Source organism: Bombyx mori, chromosome 2 (assembly GCF_030269925.1).
Source record: "Bombyx mori chromosome 2, ASM3026992v2".
Lineage (NCBI taxonomy): Eukaryota > Metazoa > Arthropoda > Insecta > Lepidoptera > Bombycidae > Bombyx > Bombyx mori.
Genome location: NC_085108.1, coordinates 491,702 through 513,774, shown reverse-complemented (window position 1 = coordinate 513,774; position 22,073 = coordinate 491,702). Strand labels below are relative to the sequence as shown.

Sequence of the window (22,073 nt, the reverse complement as noted above, 5' to 3'; positions counted from 1 at the left end):
CGACTTAACCTAACCTAATCTATCTTAAGAAGGAGGGAGCCTGGAGATCAGTAATACAGGTCTTTGAACCTAATACAGACTCCAGCTCTTTCAAAGGCTTACAAAATAAATTATAAGGTTAAATTCCATTTATATTTGTACTATACCTTTAAGAGAGAAATAAATAAATAATAATAATAATTATTATATACCAAGCATTAGCAGTTTTCTGGTGGAGGTCAATTTTGGTACTGTAAGCATCTTATTACCTGAAGAAGTTGGGGCGGCGGTCGTCCGGCTGGTAGCCCACCATCAGGGTACCGGACTGCATCATTCTTCCCTTCAGCTTGGCACACACCTGGGAATAAATTGAGGAAAAAACTTTAGAATCTGCCGAGCGTGGACACCATAAACCAATTTTACTACCTATACTGATAGCCTTGAGAGGGTATTTCAGCTTCTCCTTGTGTGTGTTAGTGAGCTCACGTGGCTCAAACCGTGAGTGTTGCTAACACTGGCTCTAGCAAGAGCAGTGCTTCACAAAATCTACTACCGGATCGGAAACGCGACCCACTGAGAAGATCCGGCGAGAAACTCAGTGGGCTGTATAATCCATGCTACACGCTATGATTTACTGAAAACGTGGCAATATGGTACACCATTGCCGTGTAACTAGTGACCTTGTCCTAACATACCTTCCCCAAACGTATCTCCTTGTTGGCATCATGAGGAATCCCTCGCAGCTGCTTCGGCAGATACCAGAACGACACGTTGACCAGCTCCGGCTCCAAAATGAGGTAGAACTTGTCCGGCTGCTCCTTGATGCGGCGCACCATATACTCTGATAGCTCCATGAGACGATCCATGAGGCGTTCAAATCCGGACGTACCCTGGACAATTTCGCTTATATTATCTAACTAGACGAATTCTAGGCATATTTTTTCACACAGCAGCATTCTAACTCAGAACTATTGTCATAAGAATCGACCTATGGCTACCTTTCTGGTAGCAATTTATTGTATTCAAACGAAGTTTGCTATGAGACTCAGGAAAATCAATTTTCCTCGGTTGTCCTGAACCTCATCGTTCCTAGCGTCTCGTGTGGACGCCCTTGTAGATTCTGGCTACATAGCTGTTACATTGGGAGCGAGTGGACTTCGGATATCAGAATTGACCGATGATGGGAGATGCCACTACATGAAAAGTAAAGGTTTGATTAAGATGATCTGAATCACATAGCATACTCATCACTCGCTTACTGCCTGATTGAGCGTTGATCTAATAGTTCGTATACAATGGTTTTTGTATCACGGATACGTTTCTGATATTTATTTTGGGACAATATCCATACCAAAGTAGGTACCAAAGGTCGAAGTGAGTAATTATTCATCCAGACCCAATCTCTCAGACAACGTTTCTGCCCATTTTCCCATAAGCCTCAGACCCACTGGAAGAGATGGGAAGTTGTTATGGAAACCACATAACACAAAGCTACACTTATCTTTAGTTTTTGACTCACGAATGAGTGAGGGGATGCAGGCACCTATTATTGCATATTGGTTCTGTAATTCTCGGAATATGTACCTTTCCGCGCCATTGCAGCCACAGCTTGAAGATATCATTGTGCCTCCCACACTGGATCACCTTGTCGCCGGTGTCGAATCGAGGATCATAGATCTTGTCTGTCATGAACAAGTATTCAGCCGACATAGCGTTGCAGCTCAGAAGGATACCCTGAAAAAGTTTCATTTTAACTATTGGTTCGTATACATTGAAAAGCGGTGTTAAGTGGTTACCGGAGCCCACAGACATACCTAAGTAACGTAAATGACATCACCCTTTTTTTGGAAAAGGGGCCGAACTTACTACGAGGTCCCTGCGCCTAGAGGTCGCGTGGCGTAAGTGGAACTAGGTGGTCTGCTGATGTTGTGTGCAGACCGGGGCCCCACCCCAAGCAAGGCGTTCATCGACGACCAACGACATTGGTCTCCGTGGTACGGCGGTCCATCAGGCCACCCGGTCGGTACCGGTAATGTACCGGGGACCCCGCTTAGGTAGAACCAGCTGGTCAGGTCGAAACGCAATACACCGCCGACTGGGTTGCCCTTCCACAGTACGTCCGGTTTCAGTGAAACCCGGTCTTTTGGTAACGAAATAAAAGGCAAGACTTCTGGTAGGGCACCACCACCCGCTCACTCTAACCGGCGCCATCTAGGCGGGCTCCGGATAGCCTGCCGACCGAGAGGGCTGGTGGTCGTGGCGCCGACGACCGCGTCCCGAGGGGGAGGGTGATGGGAGAGATGTGCTCCGCACTAAACACTTCACTTTCCCCCCTTTGCCTTTTCATGAGTTCTGTCTCATGTGAGGTTTGGACGTTGGTTGTTGAGCGACAGGAGGTTTTAGTCGGTTCGACTCCGACATGCTCCGCCCGCCGTCCCCAGTGGAGGGCGGAAGTCCGGCGATTTCCTCCTGACCAAAAAAAAAAAAAAAAAAGGGCACCACCACCCTGCCTATTTCTGTTGAAAATTCGTTTTGTTTAAAGGGTGGGGAAACCCTTGTACTATAGATCTGAGACTAAGAACTCAAGTCTCAAGGTGGGGGCGGCATTTACGTTGTTGATCTCCAATGGCTCCGGTAACCACTCAATACCAAGTGGGTCGTGAGCTCATTCATCCGTCCAACCAGTAAAAAAATATTTTTGAATTTATTTTGAACCAACCAAAAACTTTTAGTTGAGCACTTTTGCCACTAATAACCTCCATCAATTTATGGTACTATTTCCCCTTTAGTTTAAAACGGTGAATTAATTTCGTATCGTCTCTTGTTTACCCAGCGATGGTAAACATTTGCACGGCAGTTATGTTAATCGGTTTCATTGCAGGCTACGTTATCGACTTGGGACAGTGTATGTATTGACGGCTTGTTATGCAAAACACAAAACGATGCTAAATAAAGAAGTTCTGTTAATTTACTTCTGAATTCTGTCACGGTATTTATATTTTTGATGTAAGGCTTTTTTGAAGTGAAAACTTCTTTAGAATCGTTGTGATTTCAAACCGGATGCAACGGAAAAAACGACAGGTAAGAGACACAAATACAAAAATGTGTATGTAGGATGAAGCCAGCAAAGAATGAGACAGAAATATACATACTATTTAATACAGCGCCATCTGTGAGATTTTTTAATACTAACGAGTGTATGAAAGCTCTTGTAGTGAATTTTAATTTAGGATTATACGTGAAATTAAAATATCAATTCACAGAGGGCGCTACCTTACAATTATTTACTAATGATAAAATTTTACATATACTTAAGACGTTTAGGATAATTGTATTTTAATTTTGGAAGGTTTCACTTCTACCACGTGTGAATTGCACACATTTTGTTTTTTTATTATGAAAGAAGGTATACTGGTGACCCGATGGCCTTTCCAGTTTCACCAGGACAGGTGGGGGTCAGTCAGGAGGGGTGGGATTAGCTACCCGAAGGAGATGTAACAACTCGGGACCAGCTGCTTTGCGAATAAATCTACTACCGGATCGGAATCGTGGCCCGCTGAGAAGATTCGGCGAGAAACTCAGCGGGCTGATGCTTAGATGAGGATGCAGAAGGATCCATACATAATAGGGGAATCCTAGTTCAGTTGGTCCGTGAGTTCATTTGGACATCTAAATCAACAAAAACATCCAGGACGAAGGTTAATTCACAACAATTGGCTTTCTCCCGATCCACTAACAGTACTTTTAGGTACCCCCAGCACCGGTCATCGTTCTCGCCGAACCCGTCGCTTGCGACGAAGAGCTCGACGAGTAAATGAACCCACAGACACAGCCCACTGAGTTTCTCGCCGGATCTTCTCAGTGGGTCTTGTTTCCGATCCGGTGTTAGATTCTGCAAAGCACGGCTCTTGCTAGGGTTCGTGTTGGCAACATCGTCAGGTTTGAGCCCCGTGAGCTCACCTACTAGTTTAGGTTACGCTGAAATGGTCTCTGTAGACCATCAGCTTAGGTAGGAAAAAAACAGTTGACAAGATACATCGTGATTATGACCGAGAAGACGTTTCTCACAAAACAGTTCTTCTACCGAAGCCGTTTTGTTTGTTTTTCCCTACCTATTCGCTAGCAGCCTATGGGGCTATTCCAGCTACGCGCTGACGAGGTTTTTGTACTGCAGGAACCAACAACTAAGAGCTTATAAGACTTGATGTCATTCTCATTGTTTTCTCTTCATGTGACTTGTCCATCACCATTTCAATTGCTATACTTTTATTAGGACATCGTCATTCATCATCATAGGAATCTATCGCATTTCCTCCCATCCATTTCCCAATTTTGATTTAGTATGCCGAGTTTCAAATGACGTTTCTGTGTGAATATTCAAGTTTGACACTGGTGTGAGCAATGGCGAAACGCACTGAATTAAGAACTTTCTTTATTGGCAAAGTGATGAGTCTATCAATATCTTTTTGGGAGATCACTTTGGTAGATAAAACAGAAACGCGATTGCTCCAAAACAAGTGTCATTATTATTGTTATTGTCAGTGGACATCATCGAAAGCCACATACGGTTACCGAAATCAAACAAATCCAGACGCACCTCATAGTGTTTGTGCAAACAGCGAGGGGTGGCTAAAGGAATGTTAATAGGGGATGTTTAGGGGCTGATCCTACTGAAGGGGTGCGCTGGCATGCGGGCTGCAAATAATTGCAGGGGTACTCCCGTTCTGAGTATTAATTAAATTTGTGGGAAATTTGTACTGTCAAGTATTGGGTCGATGTTCATAGCTAAATTGAGACAATGAGGATACGAATCGCAGCCCACGGACATCGCCATATAAATGCCGGTCACCTCAAGAAATGAGGTCAGTTTGTCAAGGGAGCACTGAACACAAAACAACGAGAGCCCCTAACTGATAAGTGCAGTGGTTTCAGAGAAAGATGAACTCTTCTATTAGTGGGACGACAATGGTAGTTAGGGAGGCAAAGGGAAGATCTTCCATCGAGCTGGTGAAATTTCTCAGTAGACCGAAGGTCCGAATGTTATTGTTCTTGAAAATGTCGTTAGCGCAATTCAGGCATTTCTCAAATATTGCGTTCTGTGATAGCTACTTGCTACAATAGAAAGGATATACCTAATCTATATGTATAAAAATGAATTGCTGTTCGTTAGTCTCGCTAAAACTTGAGAACGGCTGGACCGATTTGGCTAATTTTGGTCTTGAATTGTTCGTGGAAGTCCAGAGAAGGTTTAAAAGGTGAATAAATATGAAAATTCTCGGAATTTTATAAAAACAAACAATTTTGTTTTTCCTTTGATGTGTCCCCTGTCGGACGGATTCCTTTTGTTTTTTTTAAGTTTATTTTATACAAAAAATTTGGTCTTTTATTTATCGATTGAGGCACTGCGAAGTCTGCCGGGTCAGCTAGTCTCTTAAATAAACATAGAGCATTAAAAAAATAGAGTGCGTTTTATGAGTCCATTCTTCTGTCTCGAACAACCACTCCTCCTTACCATCAGACACACTGTACCGATCTATCTCTCTCAAAAACACATTCATATTTCGTATAAGAACATCAATTTGAGCTTCACTTCAAACACTTAAGGCTTAATATTGCATGACCAGCAAATTCGTAAGCAAATCTGTGCTTTAAAGTTTAAGGGATAAAAGTCACATTGTTGTCCGTTCCTATCAGAAGTTGGTGTCAGTACAATACGGTTGATGACGTATTCTTTGGGGGCGGCCATTTTGCGGAATTTAGTGATGGGACACAATTTTATATTAACTACATTTTTTTGGCGGATTTTTTGGCGGAACACATTTTGAGAGAGAATATGATGGCCAAGATATCGCGCATCTCCCGTGCTATCATCCGCATACCAATGCATGCCATCAATAGATAGCATGTCATTGATATGTAATATGAAAAGCGTGGGGGAGAGCACCGAACCTTGTGGAACGCCAGCGTTGATGGTCATGGTATCGGAGCAGCAGCCGTCGGCGACAATGTGATGCTCCGTCCATCCAAAAAGCTAGCGATCCACTTGTAGAGTCCCTCAGCTGGAAGCTTCGATAGCAGTGCCCCATGCCAGACCTTGTCGAAGGTCTTCGCGATGTCAAGGCCCACGGCGAGAACCTCACCCTTGCTTTCCAAGGCTTCAGCCCATCTATGTGTAAGGTATACAACAAGATCACCAGCTGAGCGACCATGACGGAAACTGTACTAGTAAATAGTTAAGGTACATGGTTTCTCACAGAATTTTCCGAATATTTAGGATGTTGCGTAAAAACCATTGAAGGAAGCAAAAAAGATTACTTTTCAATAATCGTCGAGAAATAGCTCCGAGGCGTCCCATCACTATCGCCAACCGCCGCATGACAGCAGCACGCGCCGCCTTTAATTAAATTCCTCTCTTGCAACACTTACTAACATATGTTGCCAATTTCCGACAACTTTTCCGGTTCACGACGAACGATTCTCGACTTTATTGCCTCGAGTTTGACTCAATGTTGCATTAGAACGTGATTTATTCAATATATTTTTCCGTTGGTGCACTGGAATGTTTTGATATATTTTGTACAGCAAAAATTTATAAAGCCCAGTGTTTTCGTTTATTTTTGCCAGGTAGTGGCATACCGTATAATGAGCCTACACGGGTAGGGACCTCATGTCTCAAGTTGGGCCGTGGCATAAACATTGTGTCTAAAAACGCATCGTCATCGTGTGTATAAATACACATACACGCAGAGCTAATGTCACATGAAATTTTCTTTTTTTCAGGAACCAGTAATGAAACGCGAAACAAACTGTCAGTCGTCACCGACTTCCTCGTGACAATGATCCCACGCACAGTCCTCTTTATATTACACTGCACGCCATAATAATGATTTAATTTCTCATAAAAAAAAACCTGCCTAAGCTGAGAGCCTTGAGAGGCTATATCAGCGTAGCCTTAACTAGTAGGTGAGCTCACGAGGCCCAAACCTGATGACGTTGCTAACACTGGCCCTAGCAAGAGCCGTGCTTCGCAGAATCTACCACCGGATCGGAAACGCGACCCACTGAGAAGATCCGGCGAGAAACTCAGTGGGCTGTGTCTGAGGGTTAATTTACATGTCGAGCCCTTCGTCGCAAGCGACGGGTTCGACGAGGACGGTGACCGGTGCTTGAAGTACCTAAAAGCACCGTTAGTGGATCGGGAGGATCGGAATGACGTATTTTGGACGACGTCGACTGCTTTTCATTCTGTCCGCAGGATCGGGAATGATTTCTCGTAACAATTCTTAGTCTCTTATCAAAAATCAACAAGTCAGAATGTGTTCAATTTCACTTACTTCATACTTAAAGTGCACTGTGGAGCACTGAAGCAGAGTCCCCATCAGCTTGTGAGGGTTCCACGTGACAGAATCAGCCCTGAAACAAAACGTATCTTCAAATAAAATAAATAAATTGTATTAGATTTATTTATTTATTGCTTAGATGGGTGGACGAGCTCAGAGCTCACCTGGTGTTAAGTGGTTACCGGAGCCCGTAGACATCTACAACGTAAATACCGCCACCCACCTTGAGATATGAGTTCTATGTTTGAGAAGCAGATTGGCAGCCGTTATACTGAGGTATAGTCACAACGGCTGCCCCACCCTTCAAACCGAAACGCATTACTGCTTCACGGCAGAAATAGGCAGGGCGATGGTACCCACCCGCGCGGACTCACAAGAGGTCCTACCACAAATAATTACGCAAATTATAATTTTGCGGGTTTGATTTTTATTACACGATGGAGGTGAGTCGTGAAAATTTGTCAAGTACGTATTTCATTGTACGTATTTTGAAGTATATTTTAATAGATGTGCAGACAATCCTTCTGGTATTTAGTGGCTACGGATGTGGACGATATTCAAATTAAATTTCAGTAAAGGTTGACTCAAATTAGGCCCTAACACTAGTCTCATTCGTAAATCGAATGGCGATATCTTCAACGCGTTTAAAAATGTACTTACTCGTCGTGGCCTAACGGATAAGACGTCCGGTGCATTCGTGTTGAAGCGATGCACCGGTGTTCGAATCCCGCAGGCGGGTACCAATTTTTCTAATGAAATACGTACTCAACAAATGTTCACGATTGACTTCCACGGTGAAGGAATAACATCGTGTAATGAAAATGAAACCCGCAAAATTATAATTTGCGTAATTACTGGTGGTAGGATCTCTTGTGAGTCCGCGCGGGTAGGTACCACCACCTCGCCTATTTCTCCGGTCACCGCTCTCCTCGAACCCGTCGCTTGCGACGAAGGGCTCGACGAGTAAATTAACTCTCAGACACAGCCCACTGAGTTTCTCGCCGGATCTTCTCAGTGGATCGCGTTTCCGATCCGGTGGTAGATTCTGCGAAGCACGGCTCTTGCTAGGGTTCGTGTTAGCAACGTCATCAGGTTTGAGCCCCGTGAGCTCACCTACTAAAGTTAGGGTTACACTGAAATAGCCACTAGGGCTATCAGCTTAGGTAGGAAAAAAAAAAAAAAAAAGCCTATTTCTGCCGTGAAGCAGTAATGCGTTTCGGTTTGAAGGGTCGGGCAGCCGTTGTAACTATACTTGAGACCTTAGAACTTGTATCTCAAGGTGGGTGGCGCATTTACGTTGTAGATGTCTATGGGCTCCAGTAACCACTTAACATCAGGTGGGCTGTGAGCTCGTCAACCCATCAAGACAATTTAAAAAAAATACCCTACCACTAGTCTCATTCGTAAAACGCATGGCGATATCTTCAACGCGTTTAGGAATGTACTTATTTCTGCAATACATTTAAATTCACTTAGATAGATTTGAGTGGTATACGCGAGCTTATCTCGTGTTGGTTCAGTCGCGGAGTCCCGCACTTTTTAACTTAATCCGATTTTAAAGAGGGTGAATAGCTGATGGGCTAACATTCACACCGAAGCGCAATGCTTTGTCGCAATTTCCTTTGGTTTTTAAACGTTTTTTTTATTAATAGACTAGCTGACCCGGCAGACTTCGTAGTGCCTCAATCTATAAATAAAATATCTAAACTTGTATAAAATGAACTTAAAACAAACAAAAGGAATCTGTCCGACGGGGGACACATCAAAGGGAAAACAAAATTGTTATTTTTATTGAATTCCGAGCATTTTCATATTTATCTACCTTTTAAACCTTCCCTAGATTTCCACAAATAATTCAAGACCGAAATTAGCCAAATCGGTCCAGTCTTTCTCGAGTTTTAGCGAGACTAACGAACAGCAATTCATTTTTATATATATAGATGTAACCTAAAGGTACTTACTCTATAAATCGCGAGTGGCGTCGGTTAGCGTTACATTGCTGATTCGCGAAGACTAAACCCATTAAAATGAGTATTTATTTCAATTGGTTCAATGACGCTTTCTCTGCTTTTCCCTCAGTAGTAGTAAAATAACTGTCTTGTTAGTATAAAGCTGTACCTCCATTAGTATTCGTTCATAATAGCTATATTTTTAATTATGTGTAATTCGGTCGCGATCCACTGTGTATTTTAATGTGTGACAAACATCCATATGTTGTAACTACTAGCCTAGCCCGTCGAAATATCTGAGGAACTTTGTTTTGGAACTTTTATCACTGGTGGTAGGACCTCTTGGGAGTCCGCACGGGTAGGTACCACCACCCTGCCTATTTCCGCCGTGAAGCAGTAATGCGTTTCGGTTCGAAGGGTGGGCTAGCCGTTGTAACTATACTGAGACGTTAGAACTTACATCTCGAGGTGGGTGGCGCATTTACGTTGTAGATGTCTATGGGCTCCAGTAACCACTAAACACCAGGTAGGCTGTGAGCTCGTCCATCCATCTAAGCAATAAAAAAATAAAAAAAGTTTCCATCATCTCGTTTTTACTATCGCACCGCCCGCCACCGGAGTAGAGTTCATCCATACTACCTGGAGCCACTGCGGTCATCCACAGTGCGTTTCCAGAGATATTTTTTGCCACGTACCATCCGGCTTTGGAATGAGCTCCCCTCCACGGTGTTTCCCGAGCGCTATGACATGTCCTTCTTCAAACGAGGCTTGTGGAGAGTATTAAGCGGTAGGCAGCGGCTTGACTCTGCCCTTGGCATTGCTGAAGTCCATGGGCGACGGTAACCACTCACAATCAATCAAAAAGTGCCAGCTATAACCGTACTAAAATTCATCACAATCGGATTAATGACTTAGGATCGCTCATAAAGAAACATTATTATTTTAAATAGATTTACTCATCGGTGTTAGTGTAGGTTTGATAAACGAGTGTCCCACGGAGAGTGTGTAGGCATGTACTGTTTTTTACCAGGGGGGGGCTCTGTCAGGGTCTAATTAATTGTTCCTCGAGCCGAACTTTATTTTTATTGGGGAAAATTTACGGTTTTCTAAGATTAAGTGTGGATTTGAAAGGGAAATTAGGTTTTTAATTGCATTATTTTTTATAATTTACCGTTTTTACTTCGCGAGCGATGTGTTTGTTGCAAATATCCAATGAATGGTATACTTTTTGTAGGTAACATAACCTTGATTTGACTTCATGGTAGCATTTTACGGTAGGCAGCGGCTTGGTTGCGGTAGGCAGCGGCTTGGCTCTGCCCTTGGCATTGCTGAAATCCATGGGCGACGGTAACCACTCACCATCAGGTGGACCGTATGCTCGTCTGCCTACAAAGGCAATAAAAAAAAAACAAAATTCTAACAAATATTATTGAGTACTACTGGTCCCTCAGTAGTCGAAATTCGACTATAATAATTAATTAAAATCATAAGTTTGTACACTATTATGATTCTTTTTTCAAAAACTACTATACTTCTATAATCACAAATTTCGCCAAGACTACACTATAGAATAATATTATAAAGACAAATAATATTTAATCTATTCTCAATTTGACAACAGACGTCAAGAACAAAAGTTTGACAATAAATAAATGGTATGCATGCGTGTGTGCGTCAAATACATGGTAGTGTGTGTAATGTATTTTTTAGGCATAATTGAAAAAAATATTATCATTCTGCACTTCCCTATATTCTCTATAAGTGTGGGTAATTTCATACTCCTCCGTCCGCGCAATTTTCGTAAAAAGGGATACAAAGTTTGTCCTTCACGTATTATTAAATAGATTTCTTTAATTAAGCAGCTACTGTCTGCTCACATAATAAGAACTTTCCCAAGATGACATTTAATTTGAATACTTTGAACGCTTTTATTGCTTAAGCAAGTAAGTGTAAGAAGGACACTGATCCTGATTTTTGTTCATAATAATAAAACATTTCTATAAGAATATGTTGTATTTTTTTGGATAAAAAGTGACCATTTCAACGTCCCTTCTGACCTAAAACTATCACTTTAAAAATTTATGTTCATTGATTCGTTTAGTCCTTGACGAAGGACGAAATCGCGCGAATTTTTTTTAAAAGATACTAAAGTCGTTACCCACCCCATTTTTTGCTGTGAAAAGTAAACTGTGTCATCTCCTGACCTTGAGAATAGAATTGCCCGTGTAGGCAGACAAGCTTACATTCCACCTGATGGTGAGTGGTTACCGTCGCCCATGGACGTCAGCAATGCCAGGGGCAGAGCTAAGCCGCTGTCTACCGCGTAATACTCTCCACAAGCCTCGTTTGAAGAAGGACATAGCGCTCGGGAAACACCGTGGAGGGGAGCTCATTCCATAGCCGCATGATACGTGGCAAAAAAGATCGCTGGAAACGCACTGTGGATGACCGCAGTGGCTCCAGGTAGTATGGATGAACTCTACTCCGGTGGCGGGCGGTGTGATGGTAAAAACGAGATGATGATATCATCTCAAACAATTCCTCAGAGCACTCGATCAAGTATATCTAAGACATCAGTGATCACTTATCATTGGATGATCCGTAAGCCCGTCTGCCTTGAAAGTTAATAATGTAAATAAAAAAATTTAAACCAAATTGGTCTTAAAGATTCATCTCAGCGTCTAAAACAGTGGAGTGAAACATTGTAAATGTACATTTAGTGTAGGAATTAATCCGGCGGCCATTAGCCGACATCAATCATGCCGACAGCGCGCGCTGCGTTTGATGTGCGCCGCCGACCGTGCGACAAATGACATAGGGCTGGCAGCTTGAGAGTTTTTTTAATTTTTTTTTCAAGAATAATGGGATGGAGTAAATTAACCGTCGATACTACGCATTTAGCAATTACCCTCCCTTCCATTACACAATGGACAAGTAACAACATCTTATCGACACTTGCCATAAAATACCTACCGGTTTGAAGGTCAGATGACGGCCCTATTATATAGATCGCATGTTTCACAGCCAAAAATTTTTTTATATATTTTTGGACGAGCTCACAGCCCCCCTAATGTTAAGATGTTACGGGAGCCCATAGACATCTATAACGTAAATGCCGCCATCCACCTCGAGACATGAGTTCTAAGGTCTCACTTTTAACAGCACAACGGCTGCCCCACCCTTCAAACCGAAACGCATTACTGCTTCTTTGCAGAAATAGGCAGGGTGGTGGTACCTACCTGTGCGAACTTACAATACGTCCTACCACCAGTGCAAACAATTACATAGTTCTGAATTCAGATCCATAATGATAAAACTTCAAGTTTCTATTGCTTCTAGTGACCACTTAATGTACATGGCGACACAGGTAAGTAATCAGCAGGAGGCGCAAAATATATTGTCTCCAAGATATTGGCGAGCATCTATACCATATATCTAGCATCAAGAGTGTTGAACCGTTGTCCAAACCGACTCCGAATAGACGAAAATATAAAGATGTAGCTGGGCAGCTGAATAGAGGGATGTGAACTACCCTGTATAACTTTAAAAATAATAAATAACTTTTGCCAGCCCTAAATTGCACCACGAGTTCGGTGGGATTAAGTCGTGTAGCACTTTGCTACGGCGTAGCAGGCCTACGGTTCACACGTCATTCCAATGTTAAATGCCATTGAAAGGATTCACGAATTACTCTCTCTTTTTCTTCTTAGTTCTCGGTTTTTATAAATACTAGTTTTTCATGTGGATTCGTTTGAGAGAAGAGTCAGTTGGCGCCGCGGGAAACTCACACAATTTTGTGACAACTAGTGTAACTCCGTTAACTGGGAACTGTAACTATATATGAAGTCGTCGTGGCCTAACGGATATGACGTCCGGTGCATTCGTGTTGAGCGATGCACCGGTGTTCGAATCCCGCAGGCGGGTACCAATTTTTCTAATGAAATACGTACTCGACAAATGTTCACGATTGACTTCCACGGTGAAGGAATAACATTGTGTAATAAAAACCAAACTCGCAAAATTATAATTTGCGTAATTACTGGTGGTAGGACCTCTTGTGAGTCCGCGCAGGTGGGTACCACCACCCTGCCTATTTCTGACGTGAAGCAGTAATGCGTTTCGGTTTGAAGGGTGGGGCAGCCGTTGTAGCTATACTTGAGACCTTAGAACTTATATCTCAAGGTGGGTGGCGCATTTACGTCGTAAATGTCTATGGGTTCCAGCAACCCCTTAACACCCATCTAAGCCATAAAAAAAAAGGTTTAGGTCCCAAATAACTAAAATAAAGTTTGAATTCTTGAAACAAGAAACAAAACCTTTTCATAAATTGTCTGGACAAAAGCATTAAACTGACTCGATGATAGAGTAGCAACGCTCCTAACTTTTGCGCCAAGGATCGTGGGTTCGACTCCCACATCGGGCAAACATTGTGTGATGAACAGTTTTTTTTGCTCTTTGTCAGGGTGTTTATTATCTATATATGTATATATTTAAACGTATGTATGTTTGTCAGTTTCCGGTACCCATAACACAGTTTTGTTGAGCATGTTTTGATTTTGTCATTTAATCTTCATCTTACAGCGAAGATGTTTGTGAACATCTGATAGATATATATTTATTTAGAAAATAGGTAGTTGTTAGCGGAATTCGCGACCTACTAAGAGGATCCACAGAGGATTTGCCACGTACCATCCGGCTATGGAATGAGATCCCCTCCACGGTGTTTCCCGAACGCTATGACATGTCCTTCTTTAAAAGAGGCTTGTGGAGAGTATTAATCGGTAGGCGGCGGCTTGGCTCTGCCCCTGGCATTGCTAAAGTCCATGGGCAACGGTAACCACTCAGCATCAGGTGGGCCGTATGCTCGTCTGCCTACTAGGGAAATAAAAAAAATTTAAAAAATCCAGCGAGAAACTTACTGGGTTAAACTTAACATCACGAATAGTAACTTAACACATAGTTTGACTCAGATATGTCATCTCAGACTCACCTCTCGATGCCGGTTAGCCGAGGGTGACGGTATTTCTTCGAGAACAGCAGGCCTCCGCCCCAAGCAGCCTGGGAAACATTGAATTTTCTGAACAAACCATTGAAAATTTTGGATTAGCCCCAAACTTTAAATCTAAACCGTTAATAGACTCGAAAGGTATATATTGGAAGACTTCAACTGATAAACTATTTCAAAAATCGACAATTCACACAAAAATCTATATATTTATTTAAAAAAACTTAAATTCTGCATGTGGTCCTTTATGCGTTCCTAAGCCATTACTCCGATAGTGACGAAACTTAATTCTGCTGTTGGCACTTCAGGGTAAGTTCCTTTTCCTCGAGTAGACGGTAGGTGGCGCGCCAAGAGTTGATTACACTCTGCGGCAGTTCCAGCGAAGCGTGGCCCGCTTCACAACCAACCAGTGCCACCTGAATGCTGTCACACAGCTCGAGACAACTTTCTCACCATTTAAAATGAAACTCATGACTTCTTTGGGGCAGAAATCGGCAGGACTACGGCAATCGGCAGACAGGAAGCTATATCAGCGTTGCCCTAGCGTGTAGGTGACCTTTTTTTATGATTGACGGATTACTGGTGGCCCGGAGGCCTTTCTAGTTTCACCAGGGCAGGTAGGTGAGCAAAGGCTCAGCCAGGAGGGGTGAGATTTGCTGACAGCTGCCCGAGCGCCTCCGAAGAAGACCTAAGAACTCAAGAGCAGCTGCTTGGCCAATCAATCTACTACCGGATCGGAATCGCGACCCGCTGAGAAGATTCGGCGAGAAACTCAGCGGGCTGATGCATGAGTGTAGGTGAGCTCTCGGGGCTCAAAGCGGAATGTTGCTAACACTGGTCCTAGCAAGAGCAGTGCTTCACAGAATCTACCATCGGATCGGAAACGCGACCCACTGAGGAGATCCGGCGAGAAACTCAGTGGGCAGGTTTTTGGAACTCACATCCACGTGCATCCACATGTCATACTTCTCACAGATGTCGGCAATCTCGCTGAGCGGGTCGAAGGCGCCGAGCACCGTTGTCCCCGAAGTGGCGTTCACGAAGAACGGGACCTGCCAGAAGCGAACCGACACTCAACGATTAGGCACATATTCATTTAATTAATTGCTATCACATTGCATTTCATAACGTTACGCGCTGGGGTTCGAGATGAATAAAAATTCTACCGGAGTACAACTTAAAACTGTATTCAACACGTATTCAACACTTAAAACACTTAAAACACTCAACAAATACTTTAAAATTCTCAATTCGCTTCTTCCGCTTCGCTTCAGGTGATCCCTTTGCTGTTTCGCTTCGAGTAGTTCCGAGTACTAACTGACTGCGTGCCATCTCTATAACGCTTTTATAGCCGATACCACATCCCTACAATTATCGAGAATATTCCACACATTTCTAGTATTGTGTTTCCGCTATCTGACAATAGATGGCGTTGTACTTCTCGAGCGTTCTAGGTGCTACTAGATCCTTCGATATTTGGCATGATTTATTTTCGAAAACTGTAAGGTCAGGTTGCAGGGAATAGCTTAGCAACAATACATTGCAAAAATCGGTTTGTGCCAAGGAAAGGTTTTGATTATTAAACGTACAAAGTATTGCATAAGGCACATTATGGTCCTTTTGTTTTATTTATCACAACATACATAATATTTTTATATATATTTTATGTACGTAACAATCCGAGACATTTACAACGTAAATGCGCAACCCACCTTGAGATATAAGTTCTAAGGTCTCAGTATAGTTACAATGGCTGCCCCACCCTTCAAACCGAAACGCATTACTGCTTCACGACAGAAATAGGCAGGGTGGTGGTACCTACCCGTGCGGACTCACAGTAGGTCCTACCACCAGTGAAGGCTTTTTTTAAAGTCATTTAGAGCTGCTAGTTCTCCCAAACAGCTTGAATGAAAACATTTGTCACGTTGACAACGGCAGCTATCTATGAGACGTTCTACTCACGTGGCCCTTGTCCTTGTGGTAGCGGACAAGGCGCTCCAGCTGGGCGGGTATCATCCTGCCGCGTTCGTCCGAAGGCACGCACACACAGTAGTCTGTGCCCAGGCCGCAGACCGAAGCGCAGGACTTCACAGAGTAGTGACACTGAAATAGAAGACTTCATTCAGTGGCGCCGTAGATTAATGTAGGATTGGTAAGAACGGAAAGTATGAAAAGAGTGTGGAACGGAGCGTTAAGATGTGAGTGAGAGAAAGCTATGGAGGGTAGAGCTAAGGAGAACCGTCTCATATGGGAGAAGCTTGAATAAGTGTCCCACTTTCAGCACTAAATAACAGCTCAAAAATCTTCCAGAATGGCGCTAGCATAGGCACAGGGTATGATATGAATTCAGCAGTTGTTAACTGATCGAAGTATGCTGAGTTAGAAAATTTAATATATTTAATGACTAGAGTAGTTAGTGTCAGTGTAATATACAAGACCTCACGTATTTACGTAGTCCAAACTAAGTTTTAGGTTATATTGATATAGGTATAGGTATATAGGTGATATTGAAAAACCTTTAAGTCGTCGTGGTCTAACGGATAAGACGTCCGGCGCATTCGTGTTGAGCGATGCACCGGTGTTCGAATCCCGCAGGCGGGTAAAAAATTTTTCTAATGAAATACGTACTCAACAAATGTTCACGATTGATTTCCACGGTGAAGGAATAACATCGTGTAATAAAAATGAAACCCGCAAAATTATAATTTGCGCAATTACTGGTGGTAGGACCTCTTGTGAGTCCGCGCGGGTGGGTACCACCACCCTGCCTATTTCTGCCGTGAAGCAGTAATGTGTTTCGGTTTGAAGGGTAGGGCAGCCGTTGTAACTACATTGAGACCTTAGAACTTATGTCTCAAGGTGGGCGGCGCATTTACGTCGTAGATGTCTATGGGCTTCAGTAACCACTTCACACCAGGTGGGCTGTGTCGTCCACCCATCTAAGCCATAAAAAAAAAGATTTCGGCCCCGTGCCTCAAAACATGTATTCACGTCGCGTTTGCCCTATAACCACTTAGGGATAGTTGAACTAAAAACAGATAAGATGATTAACAGCTAAGATTTTATTTAACAGATAGTCGGGGCGGAGAGCCCTGAATAAAATATATAACTAATCGGCTACCTGGTCCGAAGTAAACATGACTAGGTGCCCAGGGATGCTGGTGAGACCCTTCTCTTTGTACTGCGGGAACTTGTGGTGACGAGCAGCCAGGAAAGCGTAGAGATTGGACACAGAGCCGCCTGTTGAAAGAACCATAGAAATATATGTGGGGTTTTTTAATCAGGGTGGGCCAGTGAAACGGTTGACCACATCGGTTGAAACTTGATGCTTCATTTCGTCTTATTATAAGTAACTCAAATACAAACGTCTTTCGCCTTCCGGGTTACACTGCGTCTGCGCGTCGTCGCGTCCAGGAACTACTCTCCTGTTGCTTCTTCCTATCAGCCCACAGACGTCCACTGCTGGATATAGGCCTCCCCCAAGCCTCGCCACAAAGACCGATCCTGCGCTGCCTGCATCCAGCGGATTCCCGCAAACCTCGATAGATCGTTGGCCCATCTTGTGGGAGGCCTACCCACGCTACGTCTTCCAGTACGCGGTCGCCATTCAAGAACTTTCTGGACCCAATTTCTTCCTGTTGCTTATGAAAATAAAACTAGGCGTTCTATACAAGACGGCGAATGAATACTCATTCGCCGTCTTTCTTACTTCCTAACACGACATCTCCTATCTCTCTCACTCAGTCATGCTCCACATCTGTCATTCATCCATATCGCTCCATTCCGTTCCTACATATATTATCAGTTATCTCTCTTGGTTTTAAAGGCAGCAGTGCACGATGAAAACTCACCAGGTGCCAGTATAGAATCGCCAGTCTTCCACCCGATCATGTTGCGCATCTTCTCCAGCACGATGTTTTCCATCAAGATGAAGACCGGGGCTATCTCGTACGTGAACATGTTGGTGTTTGCAGCAGCCGTCAGCCACTCCCCGGCCAGAGATATCACGTCCAGGCCGCACGACAGCTGGTTGAAGAAGTGAGGATGCCCTGAGGAAGTCACAGTCATTTAGGACATGCTGCAACGCTGATATTCACACTACACAAGATTATTTCATTTCAGACGTTTCATATACTTTACTGACACCAGGAAGACTAGGAAAATCATCTGAACGATTATTTTTTATGGGACGATGCGGAGGGGTACCGTAACTGGGAAAAAACGTCCGTAACGTAAGATTTTTATTATTTATGTATAGTCTTAGTATGATGGCTATACAGTGTCTAATGTATAGTCTACGTGATGACGGTTATTATTATTATTCATATGAATAGCTGTTTCTCTGTATATTATTATTATATATTTTTATAAATCATTGTGAATAAAATAAATTTGATAATTTTGTAAAGTAGTTTTTATTTTATTTTTGTCAATAAAAAAATCATAATAAAAAATTATTATTTTCTTTATACCTTTTTTTATTTTTTTATTGCTTAGATGAGTGGACGAGCTCACAGCCCACCTGGTGTTAAGTGGTTACTGGAGCCCATAGACATCCACAATGTAAATGGGCCACCCACCTTGAGATATAAGTTCTAAGGTCTCAAGTATAGTTACAACGGCTGCCCCACCCTTCAAATTGAAACGCATTACTGCTTCACGGCAGAAATAGGCAGGGTGATGGTACCCACCCGCGCGGACTCACAAAAGGTTAGTAATAGAACTTAAAATTAATATTTTTATAATAAGGAACTTCCTTCCTATCCGGTGTCCCACGACACCACACATCTATTTTTACTACCCAAGCTGGTTCCTAGGGAGTTACGCCAGGATAACCGGGCGAATAGGTGAGCTCATGAGGCTCCAATTAGAGAACGTTGCTAACACTGACCCTAGCAAGAGCAGTGCTTCGCAGAATCTACCACCGGATCGGAAACGCGACCCACTGAGAAGATCCGGCGAGAAACTCAGTGGGCTGTGTCTGAGGATTCTGAACCATAGTAACAGCCGTATCAAAACGATTGTTTTTACATCTATACTTCTATGCTAGTATTATAAAGAGGAAAGATTTGTTTGTTTGTTTGTATTGAATAGGCTCCGAAACTACTGAACCTATTTGAAAAATTCTTTCACTGCTTGAAAGCTACACTATTCCCGAGTGACATAGGCTATAGTCTGTTTTGAAAAAAATTTAGGGATCCTTACTAAAACTCCAATAATGTAACCCAAGGTGTAAAAAAATTACCTAAAATAGGTATTCTTTACATCGCGTGCCCTGCGAAAGCTATTGATGATAAAATAAAATAATGTACTACGACTTTGTAGAACACATTATTATTTACAAAAAGTGTCGCGACAGCATATGTCTAACTATTATAGTTATGACGCAATAAGTGTTCTTTTATTTTAAAAAATAAAACAACGTCAAAATTAAATATCGTTGAAATTTTTGTTAAAGACCCGAGCGGAGCCGGAGTGGTCCGCTATCTGTAATAAAATCGTATTTTAAATCAAAACAAATCAAAAAAAAATTATTCAACATAAATGAAAGTACATACTTGTTGAACGTCAAAAGAACTACCGCCAATTCACAAGAACTAGCCTCCGTCCTGAGAAGAACTGGCGAGAAACTCAGCGGGCATGTATTTTTTTTTAATATTAGATTTTTTTTAAATTAGTATTAATAATAATAATAATAAAGCCTTTATTCAGACAATTACATTTTTTTTTTTTTTACAAATACTATAATTTTTTTTTTTTTTACTATGTTTTAAGTAAGTAGTGGTATTAATATTAGTTAAAAAAAAATTTTGGAAGCTTTTTTTTTTTTTTTACCTATGTTATTATTAGTTATTGTCTGTTTGTCTATTATAGACATAGGCCTCCTCCAACTGCCTCCATAAGCTTCTATTTTCAGCTGTTCTGGTCCATGTGCTTCCCGCAACTGCCTTAATGTCGTCCACCCATCTCCTAAATGGTCTACCTCGGTTTCTTTTTCTGTCTCTCGGATACCAGTACATTATAGTTTTACACCATTTCTCCTGTCCTCTTATAGTATGCCCCGTCCACTTCCATTTAAGTTTCCTTATTGTAACTCATGTAGACATCCTTTAATTGAGTTTGTTTTTTAATTGTTGATGTTCTTATTTTGTCTGATAGTCGTTTCCCCGTCATGCTCCTCTCTATAGCGTTTTGACAAACTTCTAATTTTCGAGCATGTGCCTTTGTTAGGGCCCATGTTTGACATCCGTATGTAAGGACAGGGAGGATGCAGGTGTTGAAGAGTTTCCTTTTAATGGTCATGCTTGTTTCATTGTTTTTCATCACTTCTTTTAGATTCCAGTACCTTTTCCATGCATTGGCTATTCGTCTTTCTATTTCTTTTGAAGTGAGGTCTGACGGCGATATTATTTGGCCTAAGTAAACGTATTCATCAACATATTCAATAGTGTTGCTGTTAATTGTTATGGGGTATTTTATATCGTTAGTCATAGCTTTAGTCTTCTGAGTGTTCATAATCAGTCCTACCTTCCGACTTTCCTCGACTAATTCTCCAAGCATTGCTTGAAGTTCATTTTTTGTTGGTGAAAAGATTAATATATCATCTGCAAATCTTAAATGGGTTAAGTTGTCTCCATCTATTGATAGCCCTCTTGTTTCCCAGTTTAGTTGACGAAAAACGTTCTCCAGAACCGCAGTAAACAACTTCGGTGACAAAGGATCTCCTTGGCGAACTCCTCTTTGAATTTTTATTTCTTCACCTTCTCTTTCTGTTTTTATTTTAGCTGTGCTACTGTTGTATACATTGCTTATGATTCTGATATATTTATTTTCAATTCCCTGGATCTTAAGAGCTTGCCAAATCATTTGATGTTCAAGCGAATCAAAAGCTTTGCAATAATCCACGAAACAGCAGTAAAAGCTCACATTAAATTCCTTACCTTTCTCGAAAAGTTGCTTGACTACGTGTATGTGGTCTAATGTTGAATACCCACTCCGGAATCCCGCTTGTTCTCTAGGCTGGTTTTCATCGAGCTTTTTACTTATTCGACCTAGGGTCACTTTAGCAAAAACTTTATAAATATTAGACATCAGGCTAATTGGCCTGTAGTTGTTGATGTCATTTTTGTTCCCTTTCTTGTGTAGTAATATTATTGTCGACGTACTCCACTGATGCGGAATATGCTCGCTCTTTAGGATTTCATTGAATATGTGTACTAATATCGGTGCCATGGTGTCTTTGTTTTCCATAAGGAATTCGTTAGTGATGCCATCAGAACCAGAAGCTTTATCTTTCTTTTGTGTTGATATCGCTTTTTGTACCTCTGCCATCATTATTAGTGGTACTTCTTCCTGTCCAGATAAATCTATTTTTGGTGTAGTGATTTGGCTTGAGTATAATTTTTTAAAGAAGTTTGTTGCTGTTGTAATTATTTCTGATCTTCTGGTCGTGTTTCTATCGTTTCTGTCTTTCATGTTGGGTATCCAGTCTCGCTTTCCTGATAGTTCTTTTAATGCTTTCCTTACTCCGCCTGTTTTCTGGATACATTTTTCTAGTTTTTCTAACCTAAATTTTTGTCTTTCTTTCCTCATATTGATGTTTATTTGTTTACAAATTACTGTTATTTTCTTTCTTATATCTTTTGTTTTATTAGATGTTGAGAAAAGGTTAGCTCGATCTTCTAGTAGCTGCTTTGTTTTATCTGATAACCATGATATTTTATTCTTTCTAGTATCCGAAGCTTTTCCTGGGGCCTTTTCATTTATAATTTCTTGCAGTTTGTTGTATGTGTCTTGTAT

At 41.9% G+C, this 22,073-nt stretch overlaps 1 protein-coding gene across 2 annotated transcripts in view; it reads right to left on the bottom strand.

Annotated features, from left to right (window-relative positions):
- The window catches only part of LOC101746611 (glutamate decarboxylase), a 65,960-nt gene that overhangs the window by 8,054 nt on the left and 35,833 nt on the right, over positions 1-22,073 (bottom strand). For both annotated transcript variants that reach the window (XM_004924977.5, XM_038016648.2), the window contains 9 exons: positions 18,125-18,322; positions 17,395-17,513; positions 16,236-16,376; positions 15,215-15,325; positions 14,259-14,326; positions 7,314-7,392; positions 1,564-1,713; positions 675-869; positions 249-337 (listed from right to left, as the gene is read on the bottom strand). In XM_004924977.5, the coding sequence (XP_004925034.4) occupies positions 249-337; positions 675-869; positions 1,564-1,713; positions 7,314-7,392; positions 14,259-14,326; positions 15,215-15,325; positions 16,236-16,376; positions 17,395-17,513; positions 18,125-18,322 (1,150 nt within the window). The remainder of the gene's footprint in view (positions 1-248; positions 338-674; positions 870-1,563; positions 1,714-7,313; positions 7,393-14,258; positions 14,327-15,214; positions 15,326-16,235; positions 16,377-17,394; positions 17,514-18,124; positions 18,323-22,073) is intronic.